This window comes from Xenopus laevis, chromosome 1S (genome assembly GCF_017654675.1).
Source record: "Xenopus laevis strain J_2021 chromosome 1S, Xenopus_laevis_v10.1, whole genome shotgun sequence".
Taxonomy (NCBI): domain Eukaryota; kingdom Metazoa; phylum Chordata; class Amphibia; order Anura; family Pipidae; genus Xenopus; species Xenopus laevis.
In genome coordinates, this window is record NC_054372.1 from 155755678 (window position 1) to 155771144 (window position 15467).

Consider the following 15467-nt stretch of genomic DNA (forward strand, 5'->3'; position numbering starts at 1 on the left):
ATTCGGTGCCCACTAACCTTCACTGACACAGGTCACTTCCTGTATAACACCTTAAAAATCTTGTTGTTTCTCCTACTCGCGTGACTATATTTATGGAAAGGGGGGGGTAGTGTTGCCATCTGGCCGGTATTTTACCGGCCTGGCCGGTAAAAATGATGGCTGATCCCAATGTTATTAATAGGGAAAAAAGATAAATATATAGGAAGGCCGGTATTTTTTTCCAGAAAAGGTGGCAACCCTGGGGGGGGGGGGTGACCATGAGAAGGGAGGGGTTGATATCACTTCAACTTGCAGTACAGCAGTATAGAGTGCAAGTCACTTGACTGGGGACACCTGGGAAACTCAACATTGTGTCTAGCTACGTGTCAAATTTCAAAATTAAATATAAAAAAATCCATTTGCTCTTTTGAAAAATGTATTTCAGTGCAGAAATCTGCTGAAGCAGCACTATTAACATGTTTTCCCATGACAGTATCCCTTTAATCTACTACCATACTATCAGTGGCAGTTTTGGCTCAAAAACAACTGGAAGGCAGCAAGTTGAATCACTTCATTATTGGATATTGGATAGGTTGTACTCTTCTGTACATATAAATTTAATGGAAAGACTAGAGGAAAGTGAATTAAGATGCCATCAACTTGCTAATTAGTTATACATGAGACAGCTGCAATATGCACAGTTATGCAAAACCCACTTTCCAGAAACAAACCTCTTTTTTCAAAGGATTGTTTGCAATATATCAGAACTATTGTTCAGTTTATGTATTTATTACTATTACATATTGTATGAAATAGGTTTATAATACTGCTTACTTCAGCATTCCCTAAAGACAGTAGAACAGAATCCCACGTGTTCATAAAAAGGATTGTATTCTGCTGCACTCTATTGTGAATGCCTCAGGCTAGACAACTACTCTGACAGACCCCATTTAATGTTAAAAAGACAGTATTATCTGCATACAAAAGCTCTAAAAATAGTAGACATCCCTCAGAATATTGTGGTTCCTGTTACCAACTTGGGCACATTTTTACATTTCAAGGGACAGAAAAGTAGATTTACTTATGGGCATCATATTTCATTTTCTAAGAAGCATACAGTTTATAATGCCTTCATTAAAAAAAACTACTAAACAGCTGTAAAAACAATTGCTGTAAAATGATCCACATATTTACCTAAATGTATACATACAAGCAGCAGGTTAAAGCTCTACTGCCCCTATTTATAAAAAGTATATATTTCAGAGTATATGCCAAAATTATAAAATACTTAATACAAAGACAGCTCTTACTGCCTCCATAGATCATTCCTACTCTGCATATTTGCTTTTCTATGGAGTAACAGTGGTTATCTGAGGCATAACCTCCAAAATTTAAACAAAGAGGCCCTTTTCAACACAAACTCAGTGAATAGGACTTAACACAACTCCAATTTATAATTCCATTTTTCAGCAAAGGTCTTTACAGCCAGTTAATAATGTTTTTATATCGAAAAGGTAAGATATTTAGCTGTAAAATACCTCACCAGATGATACGGGTATTAAAGAGTCCATTAATATAATTGTAAATAATAACAGAGATGTTCTGTGTACATGCTTGAATATGACTTCATATTGTACTGAAAAAACTGAAGGTTTATTTGGTATTTTCAGTCCATTAGGTTCTGTCTACACCTATTCCACATATTGTAAAGATAATTGGACAGACATTGAGAAGATTAATAGGAGACTTTTAGAAAGTGGGGAGGAGGCATATGGTATATACAAAACCAATGGCATACCAATGCAGATTAAACTTTGTGCACCTTTAATCTTACTCAAAATAATATTTTAAATATTTTTGCCCAAGTTCCCTCCAAAACACAAACATTTATAAACCTCATTAATACTCTACGTCTAAAAACAGAATAACAGAAGGTTAAAAAGCAACTATTAAATTTCCTTACTTCTCTTTCTTTGGTTTTGTGTTGATATCCCCAAGGACCATGATGTCAGAGAAGTCAATTCTAAACTTGCTGAGTAAGGTTGCCATCCTGCAAAAGAGATCAGGAAGTTGTTATATTCACCAACTGTTTAAAACACTGATAACATGTATCTGGAAGAACACCTTAAAGGACACTTCAAGCACTTCTTTGCTTTACAATTAAATGCACATAACTATACCCTAGTGTATGTTCTGGATAATAAGAATGTTATTAATAGACAAGTGCTGTAACAGCTAGCTTGTCAAGATACCCAGTAGACATGGACACTCTGGGGACAAAGCTAAGTGGAAAGACAGAATGACTTTATTTGCTTGCTGGTAAGAGTTAATGTATAAACCTTGATGAATACAGCCTGAAAAAGAAAAGAACAAAATCAAGTTTAGAATTAAATAATGCTGTTTCTTGCTTAAAGGGGGTATCTTTAAGTATGCCCTATTCCTAGCAACTTTGCAATTGGTCTTCATTGTTTATTTAGTTTTGAGTTATTTTACCTCTTTCCAGCTTTGAAATGGGAATCACTGACGGACAGCCAGAAAACTATTGCTCTGTGAAGCTACAATGTTATTGTTGTTTTTACTTCTTATTACATTTTATTACTTGTGTTCATATTCAGTTTCCTTTCTATACTCATTCCAGTCTCTCACTAAAACCACCACCTAAAAAAATGCGGGTTTGTTACTGTCTGCATCATACTAAAAGTCAATCTAAAGGCGACTAACCCTGATAAAGGGATTGTCATTTGCAGTCCCCACTGAACTGTTTTGCTTGTATGTATGGTGACACTAACAGCATATTTATGGTCCAAGAAAAAAAATTACTATTACTTTTTTTTTCTACTTTACTTTGTGTGCTTAGCCCAACACAGCTGCCTTCTAACAGGGCCTGTAATAAATATTATAGGATTTACAGAGTCTAGGTTGGCAGTGGTAATGTCTAATCCTTTCCATTAATGCCATGACAAAGCAATCAAGCCACTTTCCATCTTCTCCATTATGATAACACACCTGACAGTTTAACAAAGTCCTTACGGTTTCCATTTTATAGACTCAATATAATAGCAAAACTTAATGGAACTGAACAAAGCAGCATCCTTACTGGTAGCAGATACAGTACAGTACCACTCTGCTGTCATTGTTAAAAAATAACTTGATCAAGGCAAATAGTATGGTATTACCAATGTATGCATATAAATGTTAAAGTACAGCGAAAAAAGGAGGAGTAAAACATAAGCTATTCATTAATACTTCACTATCTATTTAAAGGAAAAGGAAAAAACAGAAGAGAATCCATGAACAGACACCTTGCTTTACATCTAAGGAAATCAGCTTTCTGGGAATCCCTTTTTACAAATGGTACAGGCTACCAAGGTGAGTGATTTAAAGCTGTTCCTTTATAAAATGAACATGAATGCAAGGGATAATATCATCTTATGATGTTGAATTGTGGCACACATAATTTGTTGGCTCTGATAGAATTACACATTTCCATCTTTGATGTTTTTTCCTTGGCTGGTAAGAAATGGCTAATAATTAGCAATAAGCTTGATTTAAGATATTCAGTCACCAGCAAACTAAATCCCTCACATCTCAAGCCATGAATATAACTTGACAGTTCCCACATTAAAAGCAGATGACCAAAAAAAAGAGAGTAAATTAGATTTTGCTAGCTTTAGCCTAAGCTACTGAAACATTTGATTATAAACCTTAATGTTCTCATACAAAACACCATTTAGGCACTGCTCTGCCATATCAGTAGAAATGCAACTTTATAAAATACACTCTATTCTCTTTAATTTTCATCTGGTAGTTTTCCCATGCTTCATCTTAAAGTCAAACTGTACTTAAAAGCTAACGGTAGTTACATGTTACTCATATGAAAGAAGAATATTACTATATTCCTAGTCTAAGTGAAGGTCTTTTTTTCAGTATTTAAACTATTTTAGAGCAGGAGTTCTATTTTAATGCTCAATAAAAGTAAGTATTTTACTTCTATGATGAATCACCTTCCACCATAGTATGCAAATGGAAGATATTGCATGCTATTGTGGAAGAGTATGCAATGTGCAAGCATCCCGCACCCATTAAACCTGACCAGTTATAATGTTGTGAACAAAGCCAGATGAACAAAGTAATAACCCATCACAAATCCCTTTTAGCTCCTAAGAAGAACCCAGTTTACTCTATCTGCCTTGAAAAGAGATAGTGGGTTTATTATTTGCAACTGTTACATCTCTCTTACAATCAGTAGCCTAGACATAATGGAAGTCTTAATAAAAGCTCTTCGTTCTTTGGACTAAATTAAAACCAACTAATCAGTTGCAACTTTGACGAATTGGTTTTAATAGATGGGTTGCCATAGAGCTTTATAATGAGTTCATGTAGTTAAATTAAAAGTTTACCCTGTTTTTCCCTCTAGTAAAGTAATACTGCATACAGTGTACATTTGTTCCTAAACTAATCCCTGAAGCCTAAGACAGACTGTAAACAAGCAGGTTTATATCACTGTTGGAGAAGTGACAGATCCAAATGATAATAAGGGAACTCATACACAAAATGAATCTCACTTATACAGTAAGTCATGTAAATTCTGTATAGGTCCTGCTTTCAATTTAAATTTATTTAACAAATAACTTTTTAGTAATTTGAAAATGTCAATGTATATTGAAATGTTGCTTAGAATTACAATTTCTTTCACCTCAACAAGAATAAACATCATTTGCGTGAACATACCCTTTTCTTTTGTTTGTGAAAAAAAAAACTTTGGATTTGTAAGTAATACAACTCCATTTTTAATACAGCCAGCTTCAATTAAGCAATAAATCATATTTTAAAGTATTCAAAGCACGTAGAACAGAACATTCTAGTCATAATAAACAGGTCCCCTGCTACTGGTTCTGCTTCTTTCTGCACATTGTGAGACCCAAGGGAGCACACAGACCATCACAAAATGGATGTTGAAGGAGAACCATGTAAAAATATATATAATATGATCTGTTGGAAGTATTTTCATTCTGGGGGCACAGTATAGCAAAAACACTTACGCTCTCCTGTCGTGATCTATCCTATTGATTTTGCCACCAATAAAAACTCGGATCTTACAGTCTCTCCACTTCTTCTTTGTAGTAATCAAATATGGAATCAACAATGTTAAACCTGAAAGATAATTGAAAACATAACCAAAAAAACTAACAAAAACAGTGTATGCTTAAAGGAACAGTAACACCAAAAACTGAAAGCGTTTTAAAGTAATGAAAATATCATGTAGTGTTGCTCTGCACTGGTAAAACTGATCTGTTTGCTTCAGAAACACTAATACAGTTCATATAAACAAGCTGCTGAGTAGCAATGGCGGAAATTGAAAAACGGCTATATGGCACAGGATAAATAATGGATAACAGATAGCATTATGTTCTACAAAGCTTATCTGCTGTGTAACTTGAGCCTTTAATAGCTGCCCAGCTACACAGCAGCTTATTTATATAAATAATAGTAGTGTTTCTTAAGCAAACACAGCAGTTTTACTAGTGCATGGCAACACTGCATTATATTTTTATTACTTTAAAACAATTTAATTTTTTGATGTTACTGGTCCTTTAAGACATCTTTTTCCATTTGCAACAAATTATAAAGCAATGCTTCTGGATTCTTGATGAGCAGATAAACATACACCAAACTGTAGAGCTGAGAGGTTTTTAGCTAATAAGACAAAGGAAAGGTTAATAAAAATATGTTGACCTATTAACTTTTACTGCAACAGCAGATATTTGGTTTTAGGTCATTAAAGCTTAAATCGGTCCCTTGTGTATGAGCTCACCTCCATCATCAAAAAGCCACCAAACATCAATGGTGCTTTTGCCTTGTTTCTTCTGAAACTGCAAGCTAGCATCCAAAAGCCTTTGATCAGCAGTGTCCAGTGAAATACCTTGACCTTTACAATCTGCAGGAAAAAACACGTAAAAAAATCATTAACAAAAAGAGCCATCGTAATTCAAATATTTATAATTAGTAGTAGAAAGAGAAGTTGAAAAGACAGCATTTCTCCTCAGAAATGAAGGTTTCCGAGTACAGAGGTCTGCACATATTATATGCCTTTAGATACTTTGTGCCCCATATTTGCAATATCTTTGTTTAAAAAATGTCACTATCCTAGAACAAAAGGCTGCATATACCATTATTCGAAAAAAGAAATCACTAAATCCTGAATGCAGCTTTTGTCTTTTATTGCCATCTCTTTATTCAAATGGAGTAAGACCAGTTAGAAATGCTCATATATATATATATATATATATATATATATATATATATATATATATATATATATATATATATATATATATATATATATATATAAAAAGTTACACATTTTTGCTGAAAAGTTATTAGTGTGCCTAGACCCCTTTTTTGCACAATAGGGCAATTATGCTTTCAAGTTTCAACAAGCTGTGCACAAATACCTATCATGCTGTACTTAGAATCTAAATACGTCATCTTGGAGGCCAAGAGAAACCAAGAAGCTATTAACATTGTTACAACAAAACCACAAAGCAAAAGAACGAATGTCATTCCCCTGCAAAACAAAAAGTCAGATTACAATTTCTTGTTTTCACAGACTGGAAAAAAATTGTATTTTAAGAATTCTTTTGATCAAGAGCTGAAGCAAAACAACCCCACACAGAGAGCAAACAGAAGGATTAAAAGATGATAATGGGAGGAAAAAAAAAAAGAATGATAGACAAACAGGGCTCTACTGGAAATAAAAATGTAATGATGCCTGCCTTTTTTCAACAGTGGTTGTGTTGGTGTCTTGCCATCGTCTTCCTCATCTGGATTATGTTTTAAAAGAAAAATGAAAAGTAATGTTAATGCTAACTAAATAGGAAAAAAGGAAATAATCAGGTTAAATATGGCAGTGAAAAAGCTTCCCGTGAAGTTGTCAAAGCATGATGATATAAATAAATAAAGGTGCAAAATAAAAAAACAGGATATGGAATATGTGCAAAATGATACACACATATGCAAACCTCTTCAGAATGCTGAAAACAGGGTAAGTGGCTCTTTTCATTATAGGAAAAATGGGTTGTTTTGCTATATATTTATAAATATTTATAAATATATATATATATATATATATATATATATACACACACACAAACACACAACATCTTAAGCTAGCCATATACAAAATAAGATCTTTGTGGGGACTATAGTGACTCCCTGGCGATAGATAGAGATACCTAGCAGGTACACCAGCTTGGTGTGTTAAAAAAGCTATTTGGAAAATGTTAAAGCACGGTTACATTTTAATTCATATTCTTTATAATTTGGGAATAAAGAAACAGAACCCCCCCCCCCCGGCACAACTTGTAAATGCCTTTTGTATACAGCTAAGAGTCTTTCAGTTCTTGTCATAGGGATTTTGGCTCACTCACTTCTCATTCCGAGATCTTCTTGGGCCAAACTTTTTCATGTAAAAAAAAATGTTTTTGTTCCTTTTGCTTAAATTTCCTACAACTGTACGACTATGATATCTTACTTAGCTTTACTCTTATTTATTAAAATGTGTTTTTGACTGCAGGAAATATGATGATGTGATTGTATAATTTATGAAGTGTTTTCGGCTTATTCAGCATTTTTAGTTCTATCTAAGCTCTATTGCCTCATGCTGGATAGCAACAATCCCAGTACTGTTACATAAGGCAGAAGGGGTTATGGACTGCCATCTGTGGGGGTGTGACCAGTCGAACAGGACTATAGATGGAACACTATTGTAGGACAGCTATCAGAAGAAAAAAACGTCTACTGTCTCTTTAAGATAATATGACAGTTTTTTTGATTGAGCATATGACAGAATTTTGATTGAGCACAGGACTAATGCATTTTCTAGTTACTGTCTATGGAAAGCAACCTACGGTGATTCCCACTAGAAAAGGTGCCAATTAGAATGGCCAGTGGGACACTGCCTATAAGAACCCAGCAAAGGCAGTCAGATAACAGTAATATGGTGATTACACAGGTGGTGGTCATTATGCAGTTTGAAAAATCACGGTTTTAGAATAGAATCATAAAATTTAAATACCATTACAGCATTAGTTTTTTTTTTCTTTTATTCTTAGAAAAATGTGGTGTGTTTTCATTCCATACTGTCAGGATAAGAAAGCCTGGAGTAAAAATACCAGCAAGGTAAATAAAAAGAAGAGGTTTTGACCAGTAAAAAATGCCTGCATGAGGGTGCTATTTGTGCCTTGCAGGTAAAAGTCGCATTTATGTTGGATGAGCATTAATACAACTCTGCAGTGCAGTGCTACTTATTTCTCATATTAAGTAATGTATACTGTAAGTTGAATTGGACCTTAATGGAAGCAGATTTCAGTATGCTCTGCAGTTATGTTCTCTTTGCAGTCTTCTGCTACAGAAGTTATAGGTTGAACAAAATCTGTAGTCCTCAGACTCCACTATTAAATGTCCTGCTGTTGTACCACTACCACGATATGAATGTGAGTTTGCAATGGAAACATTAGACATTTCTGTGGCCAAGATTAGATACCTTTCCGCATCATAGGACTGCTGTCACTGGCAAATGGTCTTGAAGCTTCTGCTTCAGCCTTTTTGCTATAGTCTACATTAACCACGACATCTTTGGTACCAGGAGATTTCTCTTGAGATGACAGTAGCTCCTCTAGAAACAGCAAAAAATATGGGTTACAAACAGAAATGCTAATGAAAAAAAAAAACAATATACAGGCATTTCCTTGTCCAAAAGTAATCTGAGCAATTTATTAAATAACAGTCTTGAAAGCAGTGGTTATACCGTCTTGAAAGCAGTGGTATCTATTCCTAAATATGCTACTGCAATTAGATCTTTAAAGGGGTTGTTCACCTCCCAAACACTTTTTTCAGTTCAGTTGTTTTCAGATTGTTCCCCAGAAATAAAGACTTTTTTCATTTAATTTCCATTATTTATTTTTTACGGTTACTGTAAAGTTTAAAGTTTGTGTCTCTGGTGTTTCAGTCTGGCAGCTCAGTAATTCAGGTGCAGACTCTAAACGGTTAGAATTTTGCAGCATTTAGTCGATACATTTCTCAGCAGCATCTTTGGAGTATTAAGCTGGCCATAGATACCAAGATCCGATTGTACGAATCGAGGATTGCGAGGATTCGTATGATTTCCGGACTATGTGTGTTGCATCTATGGCCAGCTTTAACAACTATTGTATCAATTCTAACAGCTGTCTTTAATGAAACTCATAGATTCTGCTCAGCAGGGACAAAGACAAGAAATTAATCAACTAAATGTATCAATTAAGAACAGTTAGAGGGTCAGTGACCCCCCCCCCCCTCAGAGCTGCTTTAGAAGGTGAAAAATTACACTTTCCACTTCAATATTAGAAAAAGGTGACACATAGAAAATGGAAAGTAATTGGAAAAAGTCATTATTTCTGGTGATCTATCTGAAACCAACTAGTTGTTTGAAGGTGAACAACCTCTTTACTGAAAAAACAAAAACAAAACATATTAAACAATATGGCAATAATCTGAATAAGAAAATATCCCAAAGCAAATGCTATAGAAATTGTAGCCATTAAGACAAATAAATGGATAAATAGATGTTCCAAGTCTATTTTATTTAACATCAATGCATTCTGGGGCAAAGAAAGAAGGTAAAATTATGATTACTTTGAGACAAGCTTTCTTTTAGTGCAACCTGTCACGGCAACATAACCAACACAAACATAACATATACTTGTGATTATTAAAAATACATTTCGATTGGTAGAATTTTAAGTTCATGGGAGTTTTAAAAAACACACATGAATTCGAAATTCGACCCTTTATAAATGTGCCTCTAATTTTATCAGAAGCCAATCAAGCTGCCGATGTTTTCTTCCCAGGTGGGATGAAACCTGGGTACCTGGAGGAAATTCACAAAATATTACAGATCGTGCCCAAGGTAATATCGAAATCAGACCCCACTGCTGCATGACACCAGGCACTAAGCCACTTTGCTGTCCATGAGCTATACTGTTTAGATTTACATCATCTTAGAGATGGGTTGAGCTTTAGTTCTATGTTCCTCTCATAAACGACGTATCAAATATAGCTGATTCTGCTTTACTTGTGTCCTGTATTCTCTCTGAGGTATTTAACTGTGGTGCTTACATACATTTTTACAAGCACTCAAAAAATTCAGCACTTGTTGTAATCCACGTAGAATGCTTTCCATGTGTCAAGCAGTTTTTAAAGACGGAGCACAAAAGAAAAAAAATTGAACATGGTTTTAAATCATTGCATACAATCAAACAGTGTATTTAAATTCTAAAATAAAGTATTTCAGAAAACAAATCTACTAAAATAACAGTGTGCTCTGTGCAATAATAAGCACAGTGCACAGAGGAAAAAAAAGCCTTATTAACTGCCCCCTAATGTTAGTTCTGTAAATGATAAAAGAAGAGGGAGTGCAAATGTGGGTCACTGGGTTCTGACATGTATACATTAGGGCAGCTATTGACAGGAGCCCATTGATCTTATAATTAACACCTAAAGCCATTTGCAGCAAGCAAATCTTAATTAGAATGCTTTGACGATGACATCAGGATGCTTAAATTACTCGTAGTTTAGAAACAAAAGAAGAAACAAAATACAGAGAGGTAAATTCTCTGAAGCATTTTATAGTTTAGGCAACTTCTAATTGAATCATGCAGCATAATAACTATAAGTAATGCTGCACAAAATAGAGAAATAGCACATTCTTTCAGGTATTTTACAAACTTTACAGCAAACCATCAGTCATAGGCAGATACTAATCACCAGGAAATTCCTTTAGTCTAGACCATTATTTAAATGTTAATAGGAATTGAAAATGTTATACTTTTGCCTCTTAAAGAGAACATTTCCATCTGCTTAAACATATACAGGTATGGGATCCGTTATCCAAAAATCCGTCATCCATAAAGTTCGGAAATACAGAAAGGCTGTCTCCCATAAACTCCATTATGATCAAATAATCCAAATTTTTGAAAATGATTTCCTTTTCCTCTATAATAATAAAACAGTACCTTGTACAAGATCCAAATTTAAATATAATTTAATCCTTATTGGAAGCAAAACCAGTCCATTGGGTTTATTTAATGTTTACATGATTTTCTGGTAGATTTAATGTGTTAAGATACAAATTACGGAAAGATCAGTTATCCAGAAACCCCAGGTTCTTCTAATATCCTCATATTTTCCAACAAGGGGTACTTTATTTATTATAATACACAAGTTTTAGGAGTCGTGACAAATTACATTACTACTCACCGTTTATAACTGATGACATCACTAGTCACCGTTTATAAGGATATCATTTACAAGATATTCATGGCTCTTGTGTATTATATATAAATAAATATATAATACACAAACAAAGGGGCAATTAGGATTATGATTTGGGGATATTGCATTAAAATGTTTTGATGTTACTTGTCTTGGTTGAAACTTTACATTATAAAATACCTGATGGTTACAAATTATTACGGGAGGAAACAAATAGGACAATATGTTATCCTTTGTTTGTAAAAAATCACTATTCTTCAGGATATATTTATGCCTCCAGTTATCTCCTGCCCAACTTATGATTCTCAAGAACCCTACTGGTAAGCCCTAGCTATTGAAATAATAATGTTTTTCACAGTAAAAGCACTAAAGAGGATTTTCCCTTTAAATAACACAAGAGAATTTATTGCCGGAAGGGAATATTTCCCCTGGCTGTGCACTTTAACTATAAATAAATTAGAGATGCAGCTGCTGGCAGTGAGGAATTGCTCATGGGAGTTGTGTTTCCATAGAGTGAGTAGAATAAAAACAAAGTATCTTCACTACAGCACCAGTAGTTTATTCACTGCATCAGGAAAGATCTACCATAGAATTAAACACAATTCTGATACATAAAATGTAAGTAAGGCATGTATCCATTTCCATTTAGTCAGACATTAACAAGCTTGTACTTACACTATCATAAAAACAATTCTCTTGCGTTACAACACATAGCAGAGCTAATAAACAGAGAGTTCTATCTAGATACTGCATACTCAAATAAAGCATGTAGCCCTTGGCTCCTGGATATCAAGGCCCTGCCATGACTGTGGCTCTGAAATGCATCATGTTTCTTTAGAAGGTTAGGATGCCCTCTTAATTTAATATATAATTTCTGAGCAGCAGTTCAATCCAAAAAGTCTAAAAACATGTGCACGGGAATGGAAGTTCTGCATAAATTATATGGGTGAACTCTTTGGGTCAGGGCACACAGGCAGATTCGGGGAGATTAGTCGCCTGGCGATAAATCTCCTCTTTTTCAGGGAGACTAATCTCCCCGAACTGCCTCCCCGCCGGCTAAAATGTAAATCGCCGGCGAGGAAACTTCAGGCGACTTCAGAAAATGAATCGCTCCAAGTCAGGGGAGGCAGTTCGGGGAGATTAGTCGCCCGAAGAAGAGGAGATTTGTCGCCAGGTAACTAGGAAACTTTGGGCAATTTCGGGAAAAAAATCGATTCGAGTGCCATCCCGAGTGCCACTCGAGTCGCCGGGCGACTAATCTCCCCAAATCTGCCTGTGTGCCCTGACGCGTTATGCAAAGGGTAGTCTCACCCAAATACATTACTGTATTATTGTGATGCATTTAACTCTAATAGGTGTATGAAAATGTGTGTTGTTAAGAGAGATCTGGTAATGAAGGGGTTGATGAACACATTGATCTTACTCATTCCTTTTATTGAAAGTCAGATTTGTTTTATAGCTCAAATGTCTACTGTCTGTCAGCAAAATTGCTGTCAACCAACTTCACCCCACCCAAGCAATTAGGGTCTGTCAGATTTTCTTGTCTTAATTCCAGTTTCCTTTCGACCAATGCCGGCTATAAAATCCTTTGTCTAAGAGAAAATAGACAAAAGTTTTCCCTGCACATACCTCCCTTGTATATCCGCTTCTCATAAACTAGATGATATTCTTGTCTAGAAGCACCACAACATTACAGTCTCCAAAAATACTATTTATAGCAATTGTTATTTCTTTCCGCTAGCAGGGTAATCCTTAACAACTGATTCCAGTAGAAAAAGCATGTGCATAAAGGAAATGTGCATGTGGAAAATGACCTTCATTAGCCATTCTACTGCGTAGTATCCCATTATAACAAGAAAGAATGGAGGTTGGATTTGAGCACTTTGGGGATTACCAGTGGAAAGGGATGTATACTGTAAAGAGAGACAGAGATGATAGAAAGTATAATAGCATTAGTATCTTTCCTGTACAGGTATGGGATCCATTATCTAGAAACCTGTTATCCAGAAAGCTCCAAATTACAGAAAAGCCATCTCCCATTAAAGCACTGCGTATCTTGACAGCGCTATATAAATAAATGATGATGAAATAAATGATGATGATAGACTCCATTTTTAAAAATGATTTCCTTTTTCTCTGTAATAACAAAACAGTACCTTGCACATTTGGCAGCCAGGTTCAGTAAATTGCATATAGTGCACTGGAAATAGCTGGAAAACAGATGTTAATTAACTGCTGCTGGAAACAAAATAAAACTATCTGGCTAGTGAGGTCACACTTTGGAGCACTATTGATGTTAGAAATGAGAACAGCTATTATTAGAGTTAAAAAGAAATACAAGATAGATGAGGATATAATGAATGGACAGACCTAGTAGTACAGAGCACAAAGGTACGTGGCAAATGAGGATTACAGCTATGCAGCCAGTCTTAGGTCTCCCCAGTTTTTGTTGTTTAGAAATACAGGTACAAGAATTTTCCGACCCCCAAAAACACAACTTACCTTTAGAACATAAGTTCTCACAGACATGTCTACACAAATAATACGTCACCTAACTCATGTTCTGCTGGATGCAAACTGTATGAAAAATTGGTTACAGAAAAATAATGTAGGGAAAGTATAAAACTGAGCACCATAACAATTACTAACATTGCTTTAAAACTACAATTTACAGCATGGCCAGCCAGCCAATGAATAGGCAGACTATTCTGGAAACTTTTCACAAGTCAGAACATTTTGATCTACAGTAGAACCCCAGTTTTTAAGGGGACCAGAAAAAAATGGTGTAAAATCCAGGAAAATGTAAAATCAGGGAAATGTATTATGCATAATATATAGGTGGGACCACAAAACACTGTGTAAAATGAGAGAACACTTAAAATCAGGGGATGTAAAATGGGGGTTCTACTGTATTTTAAACCAGGACAAACCTGCCTACAGCCTTCCCTGTATTCAATAAGTTTTTTGTAACAGTTGGTTAATAGGCTGCTAATTCTCCTTACTTACCTTGACCTTGGAGATGAGAAATATCTAAGCCTTCTTTCAATCGAATAACAACCACTCCATACTGAAAGTCGAAGGCATCGCTGCAAAATATATGTTTCATTAACATGAATGCATTTTAAAAATAATAAAAACATGATGCATCTATCAAAGGTATGTAAATATTATACACAAATTACTTATTATCACCAAATACATGTAATACCTGGTACATGTAAGAGATTTGTTATCCGGAAAGCTCAGAATTCCAGAAAGGCCATCTCTTAGACTCCATTTTATCCAAATAATAATAAAACAGTTCCTTTGTACTTGATCCAAACTAAGATATAATTAATCCTTATTGGAAGCAAAACCAGCCTATTGGGTTTATTTCATGTTTACATGATTTTCTAGACTTAAGGTATGAAGATCCAAATGATGAAAAGATGCATATCTAGGTAAACCCCTAGGTTCCAAGCATTCTGGGAACTGCTATTTCCACAAAAATTCTTGTTGGATATAGCAGTGACACCACTGCAATACTCAAATGTCATTACTTTTGACAGCTCTAAAAATAGAAGAAATGTGCTTTCAAAAGTTGTTTTTGGTACCACTTTAATTAAAATCTCCCCACAAGCCTTGCTAGCACCAACCAGCTGTTCCTCCTCCTGCTGGCTGCTTTCCCAGGTTGTGCAGGAGATTTGGTAGTCACTTTTTATTGTAGGACTCCAGCAAATCAACAGCTAGACAGACCTGACAGGGAACAGCAGTTTATCTTCCCTGTGTGCAGGTTGCATAGATTATAGGATCATCTGCACAAAGATGTTTTTGCATATTTGTAAGCTTTACAGGGACAACATACTGGTGACATTAAAATTAAACCATAAAAAATGGGGAAAAAATCTAATTCCATCCAGTGATATAAAAAAAACAACCCAAAACAACGTTCTGATTCCATATATGAACATTTTAATGGCTCTTTTAGTCATTCTGGGATGGCTAAGCATTTTCATGTGTATTGAATCCATCTTATGCGTGTAATTTTGTTCTCAAAAAGGTGATGCAGTAAAAAAAAAACAAAATTAATATAACTATTATTTTGTATTACTGTTTTTACTCTGTAAACCAGCTGAGAAATTCACAAAACACAAGTAATAAATATTTCACAAAATACTATTAAAAGTTACAGCTGT

At 34.9% G+C, this 15467-nt stretch overlaps 1 protein-coding gene across 5 annotated transcripts in view; it reads right to left on the minus strand.

Moving 5' to 3' along the window:
• Positions 1 to 15467, minus strand: part of slc12a2.S (solute carrier family 12 member 2 S homeolog) — a 59157-nt gene that overhangs the window by 3859 nt on the left and 39831 nt on the right. For 4 of the 5 annotated variants that reach the window (XM_041580415.1, XM_041580413.1, XM_041580416.1 and 1 more), the window contains exons 20-25: positions 14299 to 14378; positions 8525 to 8656; positions 6756 to 6803; positions 5795 to 5917; positions 5022 to 5133; positions 1943 to 2029 (exon numbers count right to left, since the gene is read on the minus strand). In XM_041580415.1, coding sequence (XP_041436349.1) covers positions 1943 to 2029; positions 5022 to 5133; positions 5795 to 5917; positions 6756 to 6803; positions 8525 to 8656; positions 14299 to 14378 — 582 coding nt within the window. The remainder of the gene's footprint in view (positions 1 to 1942; positions 2030 to 5021; positions 5134 to 5794; positions 5918 to 6755; positions 6804 to 8524; positions 8657 to 14298; positions 14379 to 15467) is intronic. The other variant, XM_018244271.2, reaches the window with a different exon arrangement.